Here is a 23,375-nt window from a genome sequence, read left to right as displayed (position 1 = left end):
CCCGATCGCACGGGAGGCCCGGTAACAGCGGCGGGAGGGGGGGGGTGTCCCCTCCCGCTCCTCCGGTATAACAACCGAGCGGCTTTTAGCCGCATCGGTTGTCATACTCGGGTAGCCGAACGCCCACTGTAAACAACAGTACCGGGATGATGCCTGCAGCTGCGGGCATCATCCCGGTATAACCCCGGAAAGCCGAGTACGCATATCTGCGTACGGTCGGCGGGTAGGGGTTAAGAAAGGTATATTTAAAAAAAAAAAAAAAAAAAATAAATAAAAAATAATTTTGAAAAAAAAAACAAAAAACGGATTAAAGTCCTTGAGCAGGACAGGCATCAGTGGAATGTCAAATCATGTGTAGTATTATCAGATATACAAGAAGAATGAGTTACAATCATATTTATTAAGCAAATGTAACACCAACAAAACACATGAAAATGTTTTTTAGAAAAACTTGGAAAAGTATTCAACTTTGTTGTGTAGTGAAAATAGACTCTGAGACAGTGTTTTAAGAAAGCTTGATGAATGCAAATCCGCAGATTTTATTCATGATCATATTAGGATATTTTATACCAAAAAAGTTTGACATTGTAAACATTTATAAAACAAACTAACAGTGTTTGCTGTGAATTTTTTTCTCACAGAGAAACTTTAACATCCAACAAAAAGGTTTGTTTTTGTGAAAAATTAACAGTGGATGTTAATGGATCACTATGTAGGTGCGTTGTCATTGGAACACACTCTTTCTCTGTTTTTTCTTCGAGCCAAAGCTTCCTGTTTTTTCCGCTCAATTTCTTCCATTGAGCACTTCTTACTTCTGTCTTCTGAGACAAGGACTAGAACAGAAACAGAGTACAGATCGTAAACACCAATGACCTCAATAGGTTGAAAACTTAAAATATAAAAACAAAGCAAAAGCTACTAGTACAGTGCATCCGGAAAGTATTCACAGCGCTTCACTTTTTCCACATGTTGTTATATGGACTAAATTCATAATTTTCATCAAAATTCTACAAAGTGAAAGAAGTTTGTTTGAAATCATTGCAAAAAAATAAATAAATAAATCACATGTATACAAGAATTCACAGCCTTTGCCAGGGCACTCAAATTGAGTTTGGGTGCATCTGTTTCCACTGATCATCCTTGAGATGTTTCTACAACTTGATTGGAGTCCACCTGTGGTACATTCAGTTGATTGGACATGATTTGGAAAGGCACACACCTGTCTATTTAACCACTTGCCAACCGCTGCACACCGATATATGTTGGCACAATGGCAGCGGTGGGCAAATGGGCGTACCTGTACGTCCCCTTTAAATGGCGGGGTTAGCGTGCGCCCGCCCACCGTGTACAGTGTAACCGTGCCCGCGGGACCCGCTGACTCGATGTCCGCCGGTCTCCCGGAGATCGTGTCAGGGAGCCGTAGAACAGGGAAGTGCCTATGTAAACAAGGCATTTCTCCGTTCTGCCTTGTGTCATGACAGATCACTGCTCCCTGTCATCAGGAGCAGTGATCGCTGTCATGTGAGTTGTAGCCCACCCCCCACAGATAGAATCACTCCCTAGGACACACTTAACCCCTTGATCACCCCCTAGTGTTTAACCCCTTCCCTGCCAGTGTCATTTACACAGTAATCAGTGCATTTTTTATAGCACTGATCGCTGTATAAATGACAATGGTCCCAAAATAGTGTCAAAAGTGTCCGCCATAATGTCACAGTCATGATAAAAATTGCCATTACTAATAAAATTTTAAAAAAAGCCATAAAACTATCCCCTTTTGTGGACGCTATAACTTTTGCGCAAACCAATCAATATACGCTTATTGCGATTTTTTTTTACCAAAAATATGTAGATGAATACATATCGACCTAAACTGAGGAAAAAAAAATTTTTATATATTTTTGGGGGATATTTATTATAGCAAAAAGTAAAAAATATTGCATTTTTTTTTTAAATTGTCACTATTTTTTTTGTTTATAGCGCAAAAAATAAAAACCACAGAGCTGATCAAAAGCACCAAAAGAAAGCTTTATTTGTGGGGAAAAAGAGGTCAATTTTGTTTGGGTGCAACGTCGCACAATTGTCAGTTAAAGCGACGCAGTGCCGAATCGCAAAAAGTGCTCTGGTCAGGAAGAGGGTAAAATCTTCCGGGGCTGAAGTGGATAAGGTCCCACAGTTAATAGTGCATGTCAGAGCAAAACCAGGCCATTAAGTCCAAGAATTATCTGTAGACCTCTGAGACAGAATTGTATCGAGGCACAGATATGGGGAGAGGTACAGAAAATTTTCTGCAGCATTAAAGGTCCCAACAAGCACAGTGGTCTCCATCATCTGTAAATAGAAGTTTGGAACAACCAGGGACTCTTCCAAGAGCGAGCCACCCGGCCAAACTGAGTGATCGGGGGAGAAGGGCTTTAATCTGTCAGTGACCATCGGTTTCTTGGTCACCTCTCTGAGCCCCAGTGTTTCTCTGTGGAGAGAGGAGAACCTTCCAGAAGAACAACCATCTTTGCAGCACTCCACCAATCAAGCCTGTATGGTAGAGTGGCCAGATGAAAGCCACTCTTGAGTAAAAGGTACAATAGCCCGCCTGGAGTTTGCCAAAAGGCACCTGAAGGACTCAGACCATGAGAAACAAAATTCTCTGGTCTGGTGAAACAAAGGTGGAACTCTCTGGCCTGAATGGCAAGCGTCATGTCTGGAGGAAACCAGGCACCACTCATCACCTGACCAATATCGTCCCTACAGTGAAGCATGGTGGTGGCAGCATGATGCTGCCAGGAAGTTTTTCAGCGGCAGGAACTGGGAGACTAGTCAGGATCGAGGGAAAGATGAAGCAATGTACAGAGACATCCTTGATGAAAACCTGCTCCAGAGTGCTCTGGACCTCAGACTAGTTCATCTTCCAACAGGATGACAACCCTAAGCACATAGCCAAGATAACAAAGGAGTGGCTAACGGGCAACTCTGTGGATGTCCTTGAGTGACCCAGCCAGAGCCTAGACTTGAACCCGATTGAACATCTCTTGAGAGATCTGAAAATGGCTGACACTCCCCATCCAACCTGATGGAGCTTGAAAGGTCCAGCAATGAAAAATGGGAGAAACTGCCCAAATATAGGTGTAAGCTTGTAGCATCATACTCAGAGAGACTTGAGCCTGTAATTGGTGCCAAAGGTACTTCAAAGTATTGAGCAAAGGCTGTGAATACTTGTGATTCTTTTTTCTTTTTAATAAATTTGCAAGGATTTCAAACTTCTTTCGCGTTGTCATTATGGGGTATTGTTTGTAGAAATTTGAGGAAAATAATGAATTTAATCCATTTTGGAATAAGGCAACAAAATGCGGAAAAAGTGAAGTGCTGTGAATACGTTCCGGATGAACTGTAGATATAAAGTGAACTCATCTAGGAGTACCGACACCCGTTCTCACTCACCTCTGCTAGGGTCATGCTGGTCATTCTGAACAGGCAAAGTCAGATTGGGCTTGCCTGTTCCCTCTCATTTCCCCACATTCTTACTGGCCCTTTATAATGACAGGTTGCCAGCTTGTCTAATAGCCAAGTGTGTGAGATGGGCATAGGCAGGTAGACAGTCATTACCAGGAAGTGCTGGATGGTTAGTATTCAGCTTTAGCGGAAGAGAACTATAGCTGCTGAAAGTGTGCCTAGCTGGCTGCACTTTATATCTATCATTTTTTTTTTTTTTTTTTACAGTCACTGCAAACTCGGATTGAAATGTATCTACTAATAGAATCTTAGAATAAAAATAATTCTGTGTTTCACAAAAACTAAAGTTTCTGATCAGACAGCCAACAAACTCTACATTCTAAAGCGTAGGCCCCCCCCCCCTCACCTAGTGCCATTTCTTTTTAATTTCACACATTGAAACTCTTATTTCCCACTTCCTGATTGGGATAGTCTTTGTGGTATAGTTACATGACCAGTCCCAGCATTGTAATAAGAGAATAAATATCAGGGGATAAGACCAAGCCAATCATATAAGGTGAAATTACATTTCCAGACAAATTCTGCTACACCCCAATTATGCCAGAATATGATCACTTTACTACAGAATTCATGGCCATAGGTGGATTTAAATAGGACCAGTTCTGCATCTGACCTATACAGTAGCAATGACGGCAACAATACAAGCGGGGTATACACCAGGTCTCTATGCGCCAGAATAATCCTGCAGCTTGGAGTTCACGTGTCTTCAAAGAACTGAACTGAATCTCCAGTGTTTAGGAGTGGGTGGAAGGTACAGGCCCTGTTATCTGCTGCCTGTCAAACTCTATAAGTGGCTGACACTTGCTACAGCTGGATGGGGCACTGAATGGTACTTACATTTAGTGCAGTAAGTGGGAGGAATACCCATAACGCAAGCAGCCTGTATTCTGGGCATTCGGCCCTGGGCGCATATTGCATTAACCACTTCAATACAGGGTACTTTCCCCCCCTTCCTGTCCAGGACAATAGAGCTTTCTTTTGTTGGTATTTGATCACCACTGGGGTTTTTATTTTTTGCTAAACTAAAAAAGATCAACATTTTTGAAAAAAAAAAAAAAAGTTTTTGTTTCGGTTATAAAATTTTGTTTTCTCCTTCACTGATGAGGCGGCACTGATATGTAGAATTGATGGGCACTGATGGGCATCAATAGGCAGCACTGATGGGCACTGATAGGCGGTACTGATTGGCACTGACAAGTGGCACTGATGGGCAGCACTGATGAGGTACTAACAGGTGTTACTGCTGGGCACTGTGATGGGCACTGACTGGCAGCTGATGGGCACTTATTGGCATCTGTGGAGGCACATCTGATGGGTCTGTGCTGATAATCAATGTGCTGATTATCAGCACAGACCCCCCTTCTGACAGAGAGAGACGCTGATCGGCTCTCCCTGTCAGCGCGAACCGAGGAATGCCGCTTACCAGCACTACTTGGTTCACGCAATGATCAGTTGTGATTGGTCACAGTTGATCACATGGTAAGAAGCCTCCGTCAGAGGCTTCATACCACGATCGGAGATGCAGTGTGTCAGACCGACACACAGCACCTCTGAACGCCACGCGCTGGCATGTTATCCTGCTGGACATCATATGACGCCCAGTCAGGATAACAGAACCACCGCCCAGCCATCATTCTGCTATAGGCTGAGCGGGAAGTGATTAAACTAAAGCACTTAAGTACTGTTCGATGCACCATCTGGGTCACAACAGCGGTCAGCCTTTCAGGGTTTAACAGGCTGCTGGCAGCAGGACTGGATGGTGTACCTGTACTTTTCAGCCGCACCTAAATGCCAGAGCATAATGCTCTGGGGCTAAATGACTAGAATGCAGGAGGACTAACAGTAATTCACATACCTTTTGATGTTTGTATAGTTGATTCTGAAAGATGACGTTTTAATGCCAACTGCTGATTAGGAAGCACTTGCGACTGCAAACAGGCATTTCTGTTATTACTATCAACATAACTTTGAAGCCTTTGAGAAGTGCTCTCATTTCCAGGAAGAAAGTTATTTGTGTGGACAGACAGTGCTTGAGAAGGCTTAATTCTTGTAAAAGAGTACTTTGAAGGTGCTTGGGAAGTTCTTGCATTGGTTGTGGTAGAAAGTGGATTATTTACACTTTGTGAGTGAGGCTCATGATACTTTTTAGAGTCCGCCACAGAAGGCATAGAGTTTGACCTGCTGAATGTCGCAGAGACCTGGTTTGTCCTTTGGAAGGAGCTGTTTTGTAAAGTTAAACAGTTTCCACTCACAGATACAGGAGAAACACCTTTGGCAGCTATTTTATTAGAACTTAATGCGCACTCACTGAATTTATTTGAAGCAGAAGAACAGTTTGTGGTAACATGGGCTTCGGCTTTATTTGTGACAACACTCTTGGTGGAAACGTTATGACTTGAACTAGAGAACTGAGTATTTCCCTCAGACGCTTGAACCTGAGTTAACTTTTCCACATCATCGCAGACCTGATACAATAGGTCATCATCGTCATCGTCCTTCTCTTCCCATAGACTATCAGATTCACAGAACATATCTAAAACCTCATCGGAAAACTTAGGGTCATCCCATTCATCAGAGTAACCGGACTCTTTGCTTTTAGAGCCAGCATGAATGTTTTGTACAGCTTGGATACCCTTTTTGTTTAGTTCATCCTTTTCTTTTCTAGAGCTTAAGGGCTTTGATGAAAAGGTGTACGTTTTGGATACTCCAAAGTTAGAGGAAGGATTTGTTGAAGATTTTAGGGCAGAGGTGTTTTGTTTTGTAACCTGGGCCTGTGATGACCCTAGAGAATGTGCACTGGTAATTGTCCTGTCTCTTGTACTTTCGTCTGTTCTCCTCACATTTGAAGTTTCAGTTCTCTTTAAGTCAGAGGTTTTCATTTTACTCTCCTCACTGTTGTTTACTTTTTGGGGTACAAATTTAAAAGTATTTGGCTTATTAGAGGTAATGACCCTAGCTGCGTAGCCAGCACTTTCTTTCCCTCTTACAGTATCTGAATTAGCACCTTTTGGAGTTTTCGAATATAAGTTACTTTTTGGAGTAGCAATCAACTCAGGATTTTGAGTAATCTGCATCACAAAAGAATCGTCTTCAAGAATGTCATCTCCCCATTCATCTTCAAAGTCATCCTGGCTATTTGATGCTGAATGAGCCATATCTGAGCACTGGATGGGTTCCTTTCCACTAGACACAGCTTGCTTGGAATCTTTTTCACACACCAGCATATCGGAATGTTCTTCTGAAATGAAAGAAAAAAGATCCGAACTTTTATTGCTTTCAGGTGGAACTGTATTTTTTGTCAGTAGCTGATTTTTCCCTGTATCAGAAACCAACTCTTGAATACTGCTTGTGGAAACATGTGACAAAGTTTGGCTTAACCGTCCACTGTATTTCTGTGTAGAACAATCAAATAAATCATTAAGTTCTTCTTCAGCCTCCTGGTCCACAGGTTTCTGACTGCTCTTTTCAGCTGCTACTCCTGAGCTTTGGCTAACAGATTTCAATGCTAGAGATACTTCATCTTCTTCAGGAATGTACTCCAGGGACATGCCATCCTCATCCTCCTGAGCATTACCAACATTAACATCTTTGAGTCCTTTTTCTATTAAGTCATCATTCTGGTCTTTATGTTCAACCAAATTCCTGTCTAACTGCTTTGCCAATTCCATAAGCTCTTCTTCGGTTTTCAGAATTCTAGATCTGTAACAGTAAACACCAAAATGGGAAAAGTAAGCCCCACAATTTAAGCTCTTAGGTAAAATTAACATGGTCACACACACAATTAATCTGCCACAAACAAAAACAAGTATATCAATAAAATGCATGTGCACAGGTACTCTTTCAGTGAAAGGGTGTGCCAAAAGATATAGCTTGCTAAAGTTATTTGTTTAAAAAAAAAAAAAAAAAAAAGAAAGAAAAGAAAAAATTGTGCTGCCCAATGCCACCTCCTGATTAGTAAATGAGGCCTGTCTATACCTTTAAAAGAACAATCTGTGGAGCATAGCTATTTATAATTTTTACAGGAAGGCTTCTATAACTATAGCAGTGTATAGCTGTGAATCTAACATTTTTGACACTCCCCAGTGGCCAAAACTCTCAAAAACTCCAGTGTAATTTTCAGCATGTCCCATAGCCCCACTTGTGCTTGGGATTGGCAACTGGCCATGAGGGCTGTATTGTGTGCAGAATGTTATGTGTTCCCTCTATCTGGTTGTGTTGGGTAATTCTTGGGGCTCTGATGGCAGATCAGATCTCGTTTCACCCCCTTTTTTGAATTTGCCAACCTTCCCACCTCATGCATCGCACACACCAAGAACACTAACCCCTCCTTTTCTCCACCACTCACAAAATATTCAATGTTTTGGTGAACCAACACCATAAAGGACTACAGGTACTATTAGAACCATTCAGATAAGATGCATGCATTACCCTTGTACAAACCTCTGGCCTCCCAAGAGTTCTCTGTCCCATTCATACAAATTTAAAAAAGGGGCCAATGTCTCTAAACACCAAGCCAGGACAGTGGGCTCTCTTTAAAAAGAGGAGGAACCCTCTCTCCTAGGCCTACAAGACACTTGATACAATCATACGCTCACACTCGAGTGCACGCTCCCAAATCGATTGCTAAGACCTTACTCAATTACCCCACATATAACCTCTAAAGCAAAAGTTTTTCTTTGCAGTAGGGACAGGTATTGAAATGCCTACATGAGCCTTTCAGAACTTCACAAACTAAGATAGTATTTATGAGGCATTGGGGAGTATCTTGAAATAGAAAATGACAATTCCTATCTGTGACTGCTGACATTTTTTTTTTATTTTCAGAAAAAATAAAACAGGATTTATTTTTACTCACCGTAAAATCGCTTTCTCTGAGTTCATTGACAGGCTCTTCCTTATGCTTGACTGTAGGGTTATAGTACCACATTCAGGAGTGGGACACTAGGCAGAAAAAAGAAAGAACACAGCACCACCTATGGTCAGTCCTAACTGGTAGTCAACCCCCCCCTGCTATAGGCAGCTCAGTTTGTCACAATCAGTGCAAGGAAAAACCATATGTGAGGGGTAGGTGCTGTGTCTGTCAATGAACTCAAAGAAATTTATTTTATGGCAAGTAAAAAAAACACGTTTTCTATTATGGTAATTGACGGACACAGCTTTTCCTTATTCTTGACTGTAGGGACATCTCAAAGCAGTGCCTTACTGAGGGGTGGGCAACCAGAGAAAGACATGTAAAAAACACCCAACACCCCCCATGAGAGGAACAAGAAACCTTAACTTGTGAAACTAAGTAAGGTGTGCACAGACGATCAGCTAGCCGCCTAACAAACTTGAGACATAGCCGCCTGATGCCGAAAGGCCTTAAAAGGCACCAATCACCCCGGTGGAGTGCGCCCGAAGGGAGATCCCTGACCCTTAATTGCATAGCCGTCTGCCTGATCCATCATGGAATATGGCAGAGTAAGTCACTTCAATTTGGGCTGTCCGTAATCACAAAAAGAGAATCCGACCTCAGAAAGAGGCCGTAGCAGACAGATACACACAAACAGCCTGAACCACTTGAGGAGTGCAACACAACCATGAGAAGGGCTCAGACACAGGGAAGGAAGGACAAAGTATTCAGTCAGTTGAAAATCGGATACCCACTATGGAAGAAAGAAGGGACGTGGACAGAGAACCATCTCACCCCTGTGTAAAAGCAAATAGGGAAACCTACAGGACACGGCTGCCAGCTCCAACACATGTGGAAAGAGATAGCAACTAAAAAGGTGACCACCTGGGAGAGAGTGACCAAGGGAAAATCCCTAACAGGCTTGAAGAGGGGCTTCAAAAACCCAGACAGAAAGAGGTGCAGGTCTCACAGCAGAACGGGAATGTCTCTAGAGCTACACATCAAACCCCTTGAATTAAGGTACGATCAAGGAGTATGCAGCCAGGGGATGTTGGGGGAAACTGCAAGGGCAAAACTCTGGACCTAATGGTACACAGGCAAGCTCTTGATCAACACTCCATTAGAAATAGGCCAAAATTTCTGAGATTCTGCAAAGGCACATGGATGAAATGTGCGGGGTGTCAACAAGTTTGATGAAAAACATCTAGGTGCAGAGACCAATCTCCTTGATCCAGCAGACATATCCACTACCGTCCAGGTACCCCACAACAGACACAGTGGAGATACACCAGGACACACTTGCAGCACAGACAGAGCCATACTGGCCTCACTGGAGGATTGTGCAAAGGAAAGTGGCAGGGATCACCCAGAAGGCAGCCACGTCATCACCATGTTCTGGCCACCACCAGTGTCGGAGCCCTCCAGGTCATAGGGAACCCTGCACTGCTGGTAAGGCAGATTCACACTGCATGTCCTGCACTGCTGGTAAGGCAGATTCACACTGCACGTCCACTGCAGGTGGACGATGGGCGGGAAGTCAACAGACAGCAGCCACCTCCACTGCTCTGCCAACACAGAGGAAGTACGCAGGACAACACAACTCTGCCCCAACTAGGAGGCAAAGCGTGGGCAACAGAAGGGCGATTGCCCTCAAGCAAAATGGCGGATGCAGCCTTTCAAAGGAATACAGACCTGCACATCCACCACCAGCCCAGAGACACAGCATGGGAGGAAGGGACGTCAGCAAAGGATGAACGCCCTAATGCATAATGACAGGCACAGCTACCTGCTCCAGTAGGCCGCAAGCTGCACTCTAAGTTTGTGAGCCGTTCGACCATGTGGTGTGCATACCTGCATGAGGCCCGGCACAATCCATTGGCACAGGAGCACACAGAGTGCCCCCTGCCCATAGCAGTAGAGGCATAAGGTAATCCCAACGGAGCAGAAGACCTGGACTATACACCCCTACAACCTCAGGGCCCACATACAACTCTGAAAAGGGGAAGGGAGGCTCACCTAGAAAAAAGCCGACCCCCAGGCAAGATGGCAACCGCACCCCAGTGGAGGCTGCCGGGCACCACACGCCCAGACAGGAACCAAGGAAAGGAGGGAAGGTTTGCACAGCATATCAACTGATCAAAGAGACACTCTTCAGTACCAATGGGAGGAGCAGCAACAGTTTAAAGGCAGCCTGCCACTGCACCCGAGGATGGGGCTGTCACAACCGACTCTGTACTGCACTTGCTTGGCGGTCTGTGTGCACTTGCTAGCCAAGCTGGGGTGACTAATGGATCCAGATTATCCAGCCTGTCATGCAGCCCAGCTGTTGATTGAAGATCTTCACAGGGAAATCCCAGGAAAAAAGAAAAAGGAAAAAAACTGTGGAACTAACATGTTCTACTACTAAATGTGACACTATAACCCCATAGTCAAGAATAAGGAAGAGATGTGTCCGTGAATGAATGTAAGAGAAAAAGATTACATTTAAAAGAAAAGATAGACTTACCTATGCAATTTAGTTCTAGTTCGGGTTACTACTGGAGTGCATGGAATAGCATCATCTCCTATCCAGACACCGAAGTAAGCAGCATCAGAATCTGTGGCCTTTTTTTCCTGGAAGAGATATTTTTCATATTACTTTGTAGACAACATTTCATTCCCTCCATCTGGGGCAGGAGCATAGTAATTAACGGATGCTAAATGACCTCCTGCCACACATTACACGCCACCATGTTAAAAAAACAAAAAACAAAAAGAAAACAGCGAGAGTGGTCTTCCTGCTCTTTGGTAACTGTCTGTCCATAGGAGAGGTATGGGTAGACAGCTGTACTGATGTATGCATAAGCCTGGCATAAATATAGGCATTTATTTTTTTCCCCCAAAAGATGAACTAACCTGTTCTGTTCAGTGGTTTTGCACAGAGCAGCCCCAATCTTCCTCTTCCCCGGTCCCCCAGCAGCACTCCTTGCCTCTCCCTCCTGTCAAGTGCCCCCAGAGGAAGCAGACTGCAATGGGGCCACCCGAGCAGGCGTACTCCCGAGTCCATTCAGACACGGAGCCGTGGCTTGGCCCCGCCGCCTCTCTCCCCTTATTGACTCACTGGTTGTGATTGACAGCAGCAGGAGCCAATGAGAAGGAAGATTCCCCATAGAACTGAGACACTCATGCACATCGCTGGATCGCGATGGAGCTCAGGTGATTATTTGTGGGGGCTGGTAAAAACAAACTTTCAGCCTTTAGAACCACTTTGAGCTTTGGTATGCAACTACCAGAGATGGAAGTAATGTCAAAAAAATCAATAGGGTAATATAAGAAAAAAAAAAAAAAAAAAAAAAAAAAAAAAAAAGAGAGAAGAATAGTTCATGGTGCTCGTCAATGGGCTATTAAAAAAAAAAAATACTTTCATTAAAGAAATATGTAGGCTACCATTTCTGACCTTTCTCCATAAAATGTCTGTTATCTGGATGTCCTAATGATGCTTTGCCTTCAGAAATTTCAGAACTGCTAACCCAAAGCAAGTATGAAAATTATGCAGAATTCAGATTTTTATTGTGAACTCATTTTCTGCATGCTTGTTATGGCTCAGTAGCTCTATAGTATTAAAGTTAGACACAGCCCAACAAGTCCACAAGTCTCTCTTATGACAGTTGTACCTTAAAGCGGAGTTCCGCAGAAATTTTTTTTTTTTTTAAAAGTCAGCAGCTACAAATACTGCCTGGCCAGGGCGCCTGCGATGTCCTCACCCGAAGCCGATCTGTCCCTCAGCGTCGCCATCTTCGGTAAGGGAATCAGGAAGTGAAGCCTTGCGGCTTCACAGCCTGGTTCCCTACTGCGTATGCGCGAGTCGCGGTGCGCATCCTCACTGGTCCCTGCTGTCTTCTGGGACCTGTGCGTCTCACAGAAGACAGCGGGAGGGGGGGGGGGGGGGGGGATGTACATGGCGTAGATTGCTGTGGAGCCTGCTGTGATCTAGGTCAGTCAGTGGGAGCAAATACCTGGCTTAGACAGGTATCTGCTCCCCCTTCCTCCCCTGAAAGGTGCCAAAATGTGACAACTGGGGGGGGGGGGGAATCTGAAAAGCGGAAGTTCCATTTTTGGGTGGACCTCCGCTTTAAACATTTTGAATCCAGAAGCCATAGCATTTGCGTTTTCCAACCAATATTAAGGAAAGGTTTGGAGGTTACAAATTACATTTACTGTATTACCTTTGGCGCAATTCTGTTAACAATATCGGAAATCTCAACAGTACATTTGCTTGCAGTCTTTTTCTTTCCATTGTCTGGGAAAAAATGTAGAAGAATATCATCAGTAAATGAGAAGTCCAGATGTCTAGACTAGGGGTAAGAGGGAGTAAAGGTGTAAACTTTACTTAGGTTTGTGATCTAAACCACCAGAATCTGCATATTCTAAGTGCCTGTACAGAAAGCACTTTTTTCTTTTGCATTTTAGCTGCCTTATTTTTTGTGCTGCAGGGTAGCATGCGTTGGTGCATGCACGGGGCTCTACGCAGCCCCTGGGATCTGGCGGAGACCTTCAGTACATATGTATGCACACATGTGGTCAGGGGCTCTACTAGGTTCCAGAGGCTGGGATAAGTCATGTGATGCATCTGCACATGCTCCAGACAATCAATAGCGGCGATGCCAGTGGTTCCTCTTTAACCACCTTTGTACCATTGTATTGTGAAAGAAAAAAAAAAAAAAAAAGCAACACACACCACCACCAGTGGGAGGTGGACATGAATTTCTAAAATCACACTCAGGTGGCCAGTCTACACAAAAATGACTGTGAGCGGTCACAGGACAGTCCAGATCAGTTACAATGTGCACGCCAATTACAGCCATCACTAGTAGTGTTTACAAACATTCAACTCATTTCACAAGGGAGAAAGCTCTCCTTTTTGTGAATAGGTTTAATGTTTGTAAACACAGCAGATCAAAGGTGAAAGTGGGGGAGATTTTAAAGTGCCACTAACCACCAAAGACTGTGGGATTGTTTTTGTAACTATTAAACTCCACCAAAAGAAAGCTCTGTGCAAAAACTCATTTGGGTACAGTTTTGCATCACCATGTCAAATTATCACAGCACTGAAAACTAAAAAAAATGACCTGGTATATAAAAATGCTGGTACTCAACTGGTAAACCATCATACATATTTATCAGTTACAATTCTGTGTCTGCACAGAGCTCCAGCTGCAGAGGTACAGAAAGCCAACAATTAAAACATTTTTTGTTTGGAATAATCATAGTTAACACGCAGAAATTGTAGGAGTTCATAAAGCGCTACAGATTTCCCTCTGTCAGAACAGGTACAAAGATCTGTCACATGGAGGGGGCAGTCCTGGGGCTTGAATGTATATACCACAAAACACTCTTTGTCCTAAGTGCATGTTTACCCCCTTGCTAGTGAGGACGTTGTTGGCTTTGTAGCCCTGCCCTAGCAACAGAAGACTTACTTCCAAGCCTCTATTCAGCTACCGACTGCTAGATTACCCAGCCGATAGATGAAAGTAAACAAAAGGGCATATGGCCATATTTGAACAATGTCGTCAGCCAACATGATACGCTGCTGTGCTCAATCTCCCCTATTTTTTCCACTTCTATGCAGGACACTTGCCGCAGGAGAGCCTAGGGATATGAAAGAGAAATCCACATCCCTGAGCTTTGCTCCATGTCTGTCTCCAGATCCATGCCCTGCTGTCTCCAGACAAAGTTAGCAGTTCAGCACCATCTATTTCTACCACACATACTTTCTCTCCCATGCAGCTTCAATTTCTGGCTATCAGCTGACAGCCATACTGCTCTCAGTCAGTATGGAAGGAAGGCTGGTGGAGATGGGGAGAGAAGAGACTAATGGAGGTTAAAATATGCTATTTCACCTCTCTTCAGCTACAGCATGGGCGGCATGAATTGGAAACAAACAAAGAAGACTGCTCAGCTCTCCACATTTTGGCCAATGATGTAAGCCAGCATCCAATCCCTTTGTTTATTTTCAGCTGTCAGCCAGGGAATCTCGCAGCCAGCAGCTGAAGGGGGGCTATGGATGAGTCATGAGTTGATAGGAAGCCGGTGACTGCTAACATCCTAGCATCCCACAAGCCATGTGCAGGAAGCCGTCAATATTATGCACAGCGCCAACTCTGAGCACAGAGAGTTGTTCTTAAAGTAAGTTCACCTTTGGGAACAGGTTACGTGTTCCACCCATTTTTAGGGTGGAACATGTAACATGTTCACGCTCATGCAGTTCTCCCTACGCCCACTGTCACAATTTGAGAACAGTGCGGCTGTGCGGGACTCCCCCTCACATGGCTGCATCATTCATTTACATAGTTCTGTCAATGAATGCCTACAAGTACCATCAGCCTTTGCGTCTGACAACTTGTAGGTCTCAATGTACTGTGAGGGAGCTGGTGAGTGCACTCGTAGTCAATTGAGCTTCCTAGACTGCCGTTTCTGCCTGCCAATATCAGAGATATGGGCAGACAGCTACACTGGCAGTCTGTAGAAGCCTGACATTTCACCTGCAGGTGCAGTGCTTAACAGGCTTCTAAGAAAAAAAAAAAAAAAAAATAGTAAATGCACATTTTTTTTTTACCAGCAAAAAAAATAAATGTGCATTTATTTTTTTTTTTTGTTTTTCGTTTTTTTAAGGTGAATTTATCCTTTAACCAATGCCAGTTTGCTTATCAGTAAATCCTTTAGAATCTGTTGCAGACAGACATATTCTAAAAGTGGCAGTAGCAAGAACTATGAGAATCTGGTGCACAACTTTCATGAATTAAAAATGCAGACCGTGCTAAAAGGGGCCATATCATGAAAAAGTTTCCTTATTGAATTTTCCGCAATGTCTACTCCCTTGAAATACAACAATAACAGGAGCATGATAAAAAAAGACTACTCAGAAGACATCACGATTAGTATCATAACCTACATTTAACCACCTCAGCATTTCCAATTCCAACGGAATCTGTTCATTTTATTAGATTTTCCCAATAATTTTACTGCTACACAGAATTAACAACTGGCCACCCAGGGTTCATGCTGCAATGACTTAATCCTGCTAAAAATTGGCATATAAGGCCCAGATTGGGTATGCAATGCATTAGACTGAAGACGGCATGTGCAGGCTTTAGTAATTTACAGCTTATTCACCAACTCTATGCACAGCAGTGTTACCAAAATAAGTCATTCTTTGAAAAACAATATACAGAGTAATAAAAGAAAAATGATTAACACGGTGCTACCTAGTTTAAAACAAGTTGGTGAATTGGGATCCCAAAATATTTCATGATGTTGCTCTGCATCTCTGGATGGAGAATTAAAGTCCCATTGTTTGCACTTAGACAGCAACTGTGGAGTCCTCTTATTGGTGCAGTTTTCTGTATTAAAGAATAAAAAAATGAGTGCAGAAAAAAGAACACAAATTGCAGGGCAAAGCAACATGTTCAAATTATTAACCTTACACCCATCAGAATATACTCCCCTTTGCTTGGCACCTACACCAATCCAATCAGCTCTCAGGGGGAGAAGCCACCCTGTGTATTCACCAAGTTACTCTAGGTAAAGATCATGCAGGGATGTGGTCTCTCCCCATGTAACAATGCTGTAACTGAGTGCATCGCACACTCCTAATACTCAGAAGTACTGGCTGTGCCGAATGGATTGGTGGAGGAGTGAAGGAAATAGGAGTATATGCTGCTGGGAGAAAGGAAGGCAGAACTGCATGGGCAAAGCATTATTTTAAAAATCTTGTCACTGGGAAACCTTTTTTTTTTTATTTTTTAAGTTGCATGAAAATAAAGTCTTAATACCTTAACAGACCTGCTTTCTTCACCACCATTCTCCTCTCCTCTGTATTTATAAATACAGCTGCTTGAAGATTTTTCAACATCCAAGAGCATCAGAGGCCTGGTACTAATCTGTGCTGTGTGGTTCCTCCCACTAACCTCTCATCACTGCAGAACACAATGGTGACCAGTTTAAAGAACAGAGTTGGGAAACCAACACAACCATAAGTGCTGGAAGCTGAAGATTCTACCACAGCAATATCACTTAAATATAAAGGTGAATGGTGACATGGACAGCGGACAAGTATTAGGACTTATTCTCAGGCAGCATGTTGTTTGTTTTTGTTAGCTGGAAGACAAAAGACTCCGGCCACAAAAGAACTAATTGAGCTGCCATAATGCTGGTTACACCTTGCAGTCATGTTGACCTTCTAACGTAAAGCAGAACTCCAGGAAAAAACACCACAAATTAAATAGGTTACCTCTAATGATGACTTCAAACAGCTTTATTGATGCCAGATAATACACGCAGCATTTTTATTCACTGTATGAGAGCTAGAACACTTAAAGGGGTTGTAAAGGTAAAAATTTTTTCACCTTAATGCATTCTATGCATTAAGGTGAAAAAACTTTTGACAGTACCGCCGCCCCCAGGCCCCCCGTTTTACTTACCTGACGCCTCGAATCTTCGCTGCTCGTGCTCGTCATCTTCATTGCAGCTCAGCCTGGTCGCTGATTGGCTGCAGTGGATGGATTGAAAGCAGCGCAGCCATTGGCTCGCGCAGCTGTCAATCACATCCGATGACGCGGCGCGCCGGGGGGCGGGGCCGAGTGATACAGCGAGCGGCTATAGCCGCCGGCTGTATCACGGGAGCGCGCCCGCAAGCACTCACCACCGTGCGAGGGAGCTCGCATGAAGGTGGTAAATGCTTGCGGGGAGGAGCTGAAACAGCCGCCGAGGGACCCCAGAAGACCAGGTTTGGGGCCACTCCGTGCAGAACGAGCTGCACAGTGAAGGTAAGTATAACATGTTTGTTATTTAAAAAAAAAAAAATAAATAACTTTACAACCCCTTTAAGCTGGCCATAGACAATTCAAATCTTGGCGGGTTCAGCAGGGACAGGCTGAGTTTCGAACCATGTAAGAGCAGGCTGATTGTACCCGACAATCCATTGATCAACTTGGGTATAACCAGCATGTCACATTTTTAGGATGTGATTATTGCCAGAGGCTATATGGGAAATCCCCCCATCAAAACTGACTGTTGATGGGGGAAAGTAGTAATTTTCTTTCCTACAACCCGCGGTTGCAGGAAAGAAAATTGTGTCATTTAGGGCCTGCTTTATTTACAGTGATGGAAGAACAGTGCTGTGTGTGTAGTATCCACCATAAATGAAGCTGCTATTTGTACAGTAAACAGCAGCAATCCAGGTATAGTATAGTCATCACTAGAGGTAACTTCCAAATGTCACTGTCCAGTACCAATTATTACCAAAAATCCTAATTTCCACACTTGTAGCAGGTCTGTCACTCAAGGAACTAAAACCAGGCAAGCAGATCAGTATTTCCATATCTATGCCAACAAGGGCAGTTTACATATTCCTCCCTTGAAATGTTTCTTTTTACAATAAAGTAAAGATAATCTGCCAACGTCAGCTGGATCAGAAAAAAAAATCTTGCATTTATGGGTGTAAGTGGGCAGCACCTACCAATGGATCTCAGGGGTGAAGTAAATGTTAGATGGGTTTGACAACCTTGTCAATTGCTAACTCAGGAAGGGTGTACAATGTGTACATTTCTACCCCTCTGTCCCCAACTGCCCCCCGCCCATTCCTATGACCAAATGTGGCCCATGACTGAGCAGCCAATGCTTGGTGATCACATCTCCTGACTTTTGATATAACAGAGTTAAACAGAAACAATTTTTTTTTTATAGAGGTTTATATATCAGACTAAAAGTCGGGACCAACTGAAGAATGGAAGACAGAGGGATCTGGTTCCAAGGACAACTGGGAGTTATGGGTAATGTCTTCCTTGGCTCTCAGTGAGGGGTGTGTAAGACCAGCCTAAAGCTCAATATGCACAATACAATCAGACTGTACAATCTCCTTTAGATTTACCAAAATCATGTTATATGGTTTTGGTCAGTTAATCTATATGTTAAGTGTATGTTAAACCAAAACCATTTTTCCCTAGCTTTAGACTGAATAGGGAAGAATTAAAACACCTGTAAGATTCGTGCTGCTATCTGGGGCCCCATTATGATTTACACTCACTTCCTGTCCAGCCGACAACCATTTCACCAGACAGAAAGTGAGTAAAACAATACAACAGGAACACAGACAAAAATAATATGGGCGATGTAACCTTCCCCTACTTTACTAAAGAAAAGCATTTTTATTTGTGTTGCTGTTGAAAAGTTATCCTCACTTCATGTCTAATAAAACATTGTCAGCTAAACAGGAAGGGAGGTTCAATTTCTCCAATGGAAACCCAGATAGCAGTAAAAACATGTATACATGTAACTGCGGTACGGGGTACGCCCCAGCTGTAGATGATTTGCCCAGTATAGTGATAGACTCCTGGTAAGCTCGGACTAAGAGCTAAACATGCCTGAGCTCATCACTACAGATCACCAATATGCTGAGTAAGGATAAGCTCCGGCGTGTTCGCACACTCCACATGCAGAGCCCGCCAGGAAATCGTCACGGCGCTGCGCTAACCACAGGCAGTGAGACATTTTCCCGATGTGCGGCTGCAGAGATCAGGAAATGTCTCACTGCCTGTGATTAGGACAGCGCCGTGCCAACTTCCTGGCGGGCTCTGCATGTGGAGTGTGCGAACACACCGGAGCTCATCCTTAATGCTGAGGCCTAAGGGCCTTGTCACAGGAGTGAGCCTGAGAAGGAAGTGTCACCAGCACACCAGGATCTCCAAAATCGGGTCAAAATTTTAATCACATAGTACCAAAAAAACAAAGAGAGCGGAGTTTCGGAGCCACACAGAACCCCTTCATCAGGCACGTGAGCCTGAGGAAGGGGTCCTGCGTGGCTCTGAAACGTTGCTTCTTTTGATACTATGCAATTAAAATTTTGGACCCAATTTTGGAGATCCTGGTGTGCTGGTGACACTTCCTTCTCTGCAGTCAGTTCCAGCCGTTGGTCATTTCAGTACCCAATTTAAGATACAGCCTTTTGTGTAGGTACGTGTGCGTTGGGAGTATTGCATTGGAGGTATAGGAGTGAGCCGGTCACTGGATACAACCTGCTGGCAACAGGATCACTAAGACTGCATATCTGTTGCTATGGAGTTACTCCTTTGCTATCCAAGTAGGCAAAATGACACTCTCTCATTAGCAGAGGGTATGGACCTGGTAAGGGAGCAATTCCATAGAGTTAAGTGGACGCCTCTCATGGGTCATTCATTTTAGTCCCATACATGGTACATAAACAGGTTGCAAACCCCAATTAAAAAAAAAAAAAAAATCTAAGACAAAAGGCATAATGCACAAGTATGCATCGCATACTAGCGCATTATGAAATGCTTACCTTAGAACGAAGCCCTCCAGCAGTGCCCGCACACCGCTGATATGGCCAACAAGTTTCCTGGTGTTTCTCCCGGGTCTGCGAGCTCCGACGCTGAGAGCGGCTGGAGCCGTGATGACGCTGCTTCCGCGCATGCGCGCAGGAGCCGCCCGTCATGGCACGGACAGCCGTTCATGCGCTGATGACGTAGTCGCCGGTGTATACACTAAAAATTTCCTAAACAGTGCATTTTTAGGAGATATTTACAGTACCAATATGTAAGCCTTATTATAGGCTTACCTATAGGTACAAACAAACCAGGGGAGGTTAAGTCCAAATTGGCCCAAACAAAACAGGTGTGTCTGCTGTGTAAACTGTATGCAACATCAGCTACATATAGTATACAGCACTGTGGCAACGGGACTGGGATTTACCTTACCTCTCCCAGAAAACAAAATTAAGTCAGGCTAAGCACTGCTCAGTCATTCACAGGAAGCCTTGTTTTAATTTCCACTTCCTCCGATTGGCTGAGGCAGGCACAACACTTACTGTGCATTGCTGAGTAGGGCTCAGTCAGACTCCATTTTGTTCCAGGAGTGGGATGGGAAGTCCCCATCCTGCTGCCAAACAGGGTGCTGAATATTGTATGTAGCTGCTGCTACATGTAGTTTATACAGCGCGCCCAGCAGACGCACCTGTTAGTGAAGAAAGAAAAATATTTTGGGCCAGCTTGGGCTTTATTCACCATGTATTTGACCAGGATGACTGACCCATGTGAGGTGTCCACTTAACTCTATGGAATTGCTCCCTCACCAGGCCCATACATGCTGCTAATGAGGGAGGGTCATCTTGTCTACCCAGCTAGGGAGGGAGGGATTCTATAGTAACAGGTACATGGTGCCTCTTAGTGATCGTGTCACCAGCAGGATGCTTCAAGTGCCAGGCTCAAATCTGTAATATGGTCCTTAGGTTCAGCATACTAGTGATCATAAGTGATGAGCTCAGACCTGTTTAGATCCTAGTTCTAGCCCACCAGGAAGCTGTCATTGTACTGGGCCAATCAATAGGCATGTAAGGCTCGGTTCACACATATGCGGTGCAGCACATCGCATGTGCGCACAGGAATCACCACATTCCTATGCTATGTCTGCGCAGTGTGATTTCAGCCTTTTATTTGTATGGCTCAAATCGCACCACATCCACACAAAAAAGTTGCAGGACCCCTTTTTCCCCGCACTGGAATCAGATCGCATGGGTGTTTACACCTATGCAATCCGATTCTGTCAATCATGCTGCATTTTGCAAACTATTTTGGGGTGTTGTTGGCTTAACATTGACTGCAGCTGCCGTTCACATGAATGCCTTGCGATTTCAATGCGGTGCAGGAAATGCATGTGATTTGATGCGTTTCCCGCACCACATATATGTATGATCCAGCGATGTGCTCAGAAAGAGAAGTCCCTTCCCACGGGCTTCTCTCCCCGGCACTAGCATTTCAACTGTGGGCACCCAGTTGTGACAGCTGGCTGCTTCACAGCTGGGTGCCCACTGCACATGCAGGAGTCGCACTGCCTCCTAAATGGTACGGTAGTCTTCTGGGACCTGTGACGTGTCCTAGAGGATTACAGAGAGGGGGAAAGGGGAACTTCTGCTCGGATCGCCTAGGCGATCCAAGTGGGAGTGGGTACCTGTCAAAACCAGGTACCCACTCCCCCCAAAGAAAAATGACATGCCAAATGTGACAGGGGAGGAGTACTTAAAGCGGAGTTCCACTCTTTTTTCAGTTTATTAAAAGCCAGCAGCTACAAAAAGTGTAGCTGCTGACTTTTAATAAACAGACACTCACCTGTCCCACGGTCCAGAGATGTGGCCGTCCGGAGCCTCGCTCCTCTACCTCTCTGCTGCGCTGTCATACCAACTGTGGGCACCGGCCGTGACAGCTTGCGGCTTCACAGCCGGGCGCGCACTGCACATGTGCGAGTCATGCTGTGCTCTCCTAGTGGCCAGGCAATCTTCTTGGACCTGTGACGTGTCCCAGAAGATTGCAGAGAGGGAGGGGCCCTTGCCTAGGTGGCCAGAAGATGAAAGTGGGTCAGGAAGTACCTCTAAAAACCAGGTACCCACTCCCACCCCACCCCCCAAAAAAATGACATGCCAATCGTGGCATGTCAGGGGGCGAGGAGTGCTTAAAAGCTAAACTTCCCCTTTTGGGTGGAACTCGGCTTTAATTTCAAAGTTCAGAATAAATTTCTATTCTGGCAAATTAAATTAATTAACATCCAAATCATCCAATTAACTGCCAAAACGCTGCTGCCAGGAGGAAGCCTGGTTCACACTGAATGCGGCTTTAAAAATCGCACAATTTAAAAGCTGCATGTCATTGTAACTTCAGGTGCGACTTGTCTGACATCTGTATTTAATGTATGACATTCATGCACAGATGTCTATGCAAGTCACACCTAAAATGGCCAAAAATAGGGCAGGAACTATTTCAAATTTGGTGCGATACCGCAAAGTTGGCGTTGCACTGATTTGAAACGATTCCATTGCTGACAATAATGTGCGACCTGTCATGTGATGTGGACAAGCCACACCGTTGTGAATGGGGGTGAAAGGTGTTTAGTAGAGCTGAGCGAACACCCTGTATGTATGGGGCCTATAGGTGAGAGTTTTCTGGTGGGTTTGGACTGGGATCTGAGCTCATCCCCAGTGATCACGTCTCGCTTTTTGTCAGAAAATCTTCAGAACGCCGTCCTCAGCGATGAAGCGACGCACAGAAATGCATATTTCTCAGCCCAGTACAGCGATCCTGATGGGGGGCGAGTTGTGACCAGTACCGGGATCATTACACTGGTCTGAGAGATCCTCCATTTCCAGGTGTCGCTCCATCGCCGGCGATGACATCCGAAATCATTTGGGTCAGGAAGGGGTGCGATGCATGGAGACAGGGAGGGTTTCTCTGCAATTCTCGGGGATCCAATGTTTGTAGATCTGTTACAACCACACAATCCCCAGTGCTGTCTGTAGGCCCCACCGCACATTGTACATAGCAGGAGCACAGGCCGCCATTACCCTCCTCCTTCTCCCTCCCGGAGGTGACAGGGGTGGAGGCCGGGCTGGACAGGCTGGCAGCAGCGGCAGCTTTCCGGGCCCGGCTCAGTCTCTTGCTCCTGCCGCCGCCCGGCTCTCTTCTCTCTTCCACCTCCTCACACGTCCGCCGGGCCTTCTCGGCGACCTGCCTCCTCCGGCTCGCCATGGCACCCCCGGACACACGGTTTGTCGGTAATACTGTAACACAGCCCAAGCCAGAGACAATATCCCAGCCCGTTACTACGGCGCCGCCATTTTTTCCGTAAGCAGTGCGCTGATTGGTGGAGAAAGCGGGCGGAAGTAGCTCTAGCTGAAAGCAGAAAGGGCAAAGCGTGTCACGTCATGCAGCGTGCAGTACGCGGCTGGTTTGAGTACGCGTGGCGTGCGCTATGGTCGGTGCCATCATAGAACAGAAGTGTGTGCACCCTGTAAAGTCAACCTGTTCAATAAAATGTCATAGGAGCTTCATATAACAATGTCATAGCTCCCAACTTTCCCTGATTTGGAGCAATGTCCCTCTGACTTCCCCCCCTCATTTTGGTCTGATCTATATAGTTGTATATAAAATGCACTTTT

General features: G+C 44.7%; 1 protein-coding gene across 2 annotated transcripts; it reads right to left on the bottom strand.

Moving 5' to 3' along the window:
* Nucleotides 1-381: 381 nt before the first annotated feature.
* On the bottom strand, nucleotides 382-23,107 carry ETAA1 (ETAA1 activator of ATR kinase). 2 transcript variants are annotated; one of them, XM_073628214.1, is made up of 6 exons: nucleotides 22,782-23,107; nucleotides 15,643-15,777; nucleotides 12,604-12,677; nucleotides 10,905-11,011; nucleotides 5,363-7,206; nucleotides 382-833 (listed from the first exon to the last, which is right to left on the bottom strand). In XM_073628214.1, the coding sequence occupies exons 1-6, from the start codon at nucleotides 22,963-22,965 to the stop codon at nucleotides 709-711; spliced, it is 2,469 nt and encodes an 822-aa protein (XP_073484315.1). In that variant the 5' UTR covers nucleotides 22,966-23,107; the 3' UTR covers nucleotides 382-708. The 2 variants fall into 2 exon arrangements, with proteins under 2 accessions (XP_073484315.1, XP_073484316.1); XM_073628215.1 differs by lacking the exons at nucleotides 12,604-12,677; nucleotides 15,643-15,777; nucleotides 22,782-23,107 and adding an exon at nucleotides 8,363-8,448.
* Nucleotides 23,108-23,375: the final 268 nt, after the last annotated feature.

The sequence above is a fragment of the Aquarana catesbeiana genome, linkage group LG04 (genome assembly GCF_042186555.1).
Source record: "Aquarana catesbeiana isolate 2022-GZ linkage group LG04, ASM4218655v1, whole genome shotgun sequence".
Classification (NCBI taxonomy): Eukaryota; Metazoa; Chordata; class Amphibia; order Anura; family Ranidae; genus Aquarana; species Aquarana catesbeiana.
This window is presented reverse-complemented; position numbering and strand designations above follow the sequence as displayed.

Excerpts from the sequence above, each read along its gene's own strand:
- ETAA1 (XM_073628214.1), bottom strand. The coding sequence starts at position 22,965 with ATGGCGAGCCGGAGGAGGCAGGTCGCCGAGAAGGCCCGGCGGACGTGT. Across the intron at positions 11,012-12,603 it reads TTAACAGAATTGCGCCAAAG|GAAAAAAAGGCCACAGATTC; the intron begins GTAATACAGTAA and ends TATCTCTTCCAG. Across the intron at positions 834-5,362 it reads AACTATACAAACATCAAAAG|TCCTTGTCTCAGAAGACAGA; the intron begins GTATGTGAATTA and ends TTTCTGTTCTAG.